Raw genomic sequence first — 2401 nt, 5'->3', positions numbered from 1 at the left:
CTCCGCCCCACCCAAAGCAGCTTGTAAGCGTTCTCATCTGGCTCGTGTTCATTGAAGTGAAACACAGCAAACTCCACACACAAGCGGAAGTTGTGCATACTTTTACTGATGTCCTCAAACTTCCAGCTGCAGACATGAGGCCCCAGAGCAAGAAGCCCCAGGAGCAGAGACAGCTTCAGGAGCATGCTGTCCGGCACTGGCCTGGAGGCCGGCAGTACTGTGGGCTGCCCTCCCCAGCTCCCCAGCCAGCGCCGCCCGGCCCTGCGCAGCCCTGTGCTACTGGCCGGGCCCTCGGCCCAGCTCCTCCTCTCTGTCCCTCCTGTCATCACCCGACGGGAGGCGGTGGCGGGGGAGTGTCCCAATTTCCACCCCTCATCACGTAAACCTTGAGCCCAAGGACATGCAGGCTCCGTTCCCCCTCATCTCCAGGGCATCCCCAGCTCAGCTTCGGCAGGGCCTTGGTGAGGGTCTCAAGCCCACTAGGCTTTGCCCTCATGGCAGTGCCTCCCTGGGCTGGCAGAGTCACGGGCACTTAGGAATGCTGGTGGGTCCTGAGTCCCGGGAGCTAAGGAGAAAACCAGATCTACCTCTGACCTTGGCTGCAGCCGATGACCTCAGGGCACAACGGGAAGGTCCAGTGAGGGACAGCATGGGGGCCGGGGCACCATCCTCTCCACTACCACTGGCACCTGCTGACCTACATGACAGGAGGCCTGGCCATGCTTGGCAGTGGGCAGGGGACAAGGGGTAAGCCAGCCAAGGCAGGGGCTCTGCTGGAATGGATGTGAGCGGTAGCCATGGGCAGGAGGGGTTCCAGGGCTGGGGAAGGTCAGGCCCTGCCTTGCCCCAGCCAATGTGCATTCTCACACAGATCTGCCATCTGTGGCGCTGTGGCCTCTGCCGTGTGGCCGTGTCAGGCTCTTCTCACGGGAACCGTGTTACTGATGTGCCCTGCCTGGGGTGCACACCAGGCCGTGGGATCGAGCGGGCCGGGAGAGTGGGATGTGCTGCCTGTGGACGTGAGATGCTCCACATTGGACATGGGGGAGACGGACTCCTGTATGTTAATGATGGTCCCAGAAAGGATGCGGAGCCTGGGCCATCACCATGGGGACAGGTTGTAGGACAGGACTGGGGCTGCAGTCAGCCTCTGGCACCAGCATTCGTACCCTGGTGCCCCACGGGAGGCTCGTAGTGGGTTTAAAATCACCCCATGACTGGGTCTGAATGCTGAGGGACATGTGCAAAGCCCCCCGGTGTAGTTAAAATGCATCTGAGGTCAGACCACAGAAGAATTGAAAAGGGCAGGACACAGACCTTCTGACGGGAAACAGGAGTTGAGGTGAAGGTGGCCACTTTTGCTCAGGGTGTTCTGTCTGGCCTTGGCCGGCATGGGGCCCAGGAACAATGGCTCCACCCCTCTGAACCCAAGTGCCCTCAAAGGAAGCTTGGCTGACCACACAGCCACCCTTATCAGTTTGTACTTGCACCTATCAGACTGTGGGGAGATGTTAGAAATCCCAAACACAGGTACTAAAAGATCAAAGCTGGCTCAGGCCAGCTGTGCTCATGGAGCTGCCCGGAGCTGGGGGGGAGGGAGGGGGACACCTGTTTCACCAGTGCTTATGGCCACATCACGGCAATAGGTCAGTCAGGAAAGGGACAGCCTGCCAACCACAGGACAAACAAATCAGATCCCCGAACTGAAAAGTCGTAGGGAAGACCCTTCAGCCCCTCCCGCTGAAGTCCTCCTCCAGACAGCGTCCCATGGCCTCTCTGTCCCACTTAGAGCCCCAGGCCCCCATTCCTTGGCCCCTCCTGGGCTGCCCCCATCAGGACCCAGGAAGAGAGAGGTGCTCACGGGGGGCTCTGTCAACTCAGGGCCTGTCCCAGGGCTCGTGATCAGTGTTGATGGCCATGGAGACCCAGGCTGGGTGCCGATGGGGGGCGCAGGGGTCAGGGAGCATGAGGGGAGGCGTGACTGGAGCTGTCATCTTCTGAGCTGACCTCTGACGCCCTGAGAAGATTTCTCGTCGCTCAGGCAGCTCCAGGGCAGACACCCCGATGGCGATCCACAGAGGACAGAGCCTTCTGTCATCTTTGTCACCCACCTCCCCACCTCTGTGCCTGGGCGTCAACCCAACACCACCACCGCAGGAGGGCCACTCACTGTGAATCTGGCCTCAGAGATGGACACAGAAGGGACACAGGTGACTGTTGTCTGGCAAAACTGTCTGGATTCCTTTTGAGTGGAATGGATGGGGGCCTGGAGAGATTGGAGGATGATGAACAAAGGAATGGAAGAATAGATGGATGGATGGATGGATGGATGGATGGATGCATGTTTGGATGGATGGATGAAAGGAGGGATAAATGGATTGATGTATGGTTGCATGGATGA

The 2401-nt window shown here is 59.2% G+C and overlaps 1 protein-coding gene across 1 annotated transcript in view; it reads right to left on the bottom strand.

Annotated features, from left to right (window-relative positions):
- Positions 1-185, bottom strand: part of LOC112404631 (probable cystatin-15) — a 3701-nt gene extending 3516 nt beyond the window's left edge. Inside the window, exon 1 of the mRNA XM_024752682.1 lies at positions 12-185. Within this exon, the coding sequence (XP_024608450.1) occupies positions 12-185 (174 nt within the window). The remainder of the gene's footprint in view (positions 1-11) is intronic.
- Positions 186-2401: the final 2216 nt, after the last annotated feature.

Source organism: Neophocaena asiaeorientalis, unplaced genomic scaffold (genome assembly GCF_003031525.2).
Source record: "Neophocaena asiaeorientalis asiaeorientalis breed wild unplaced genomic scaffold, Neophocaena_asiaeorientalis_V1.1 scaffold528, whole genome shotgun sequence".
Lineage (NCBI taxonomy): Eukaryota > Metazoa > Chordata > Mammalia > Artiodactyla > Phocoenidae > Neophocaena > Neophocaena asiaeorientalis.
This window is presented reverse-complemented; position numbering and strand designations above follow the sequence as displayed.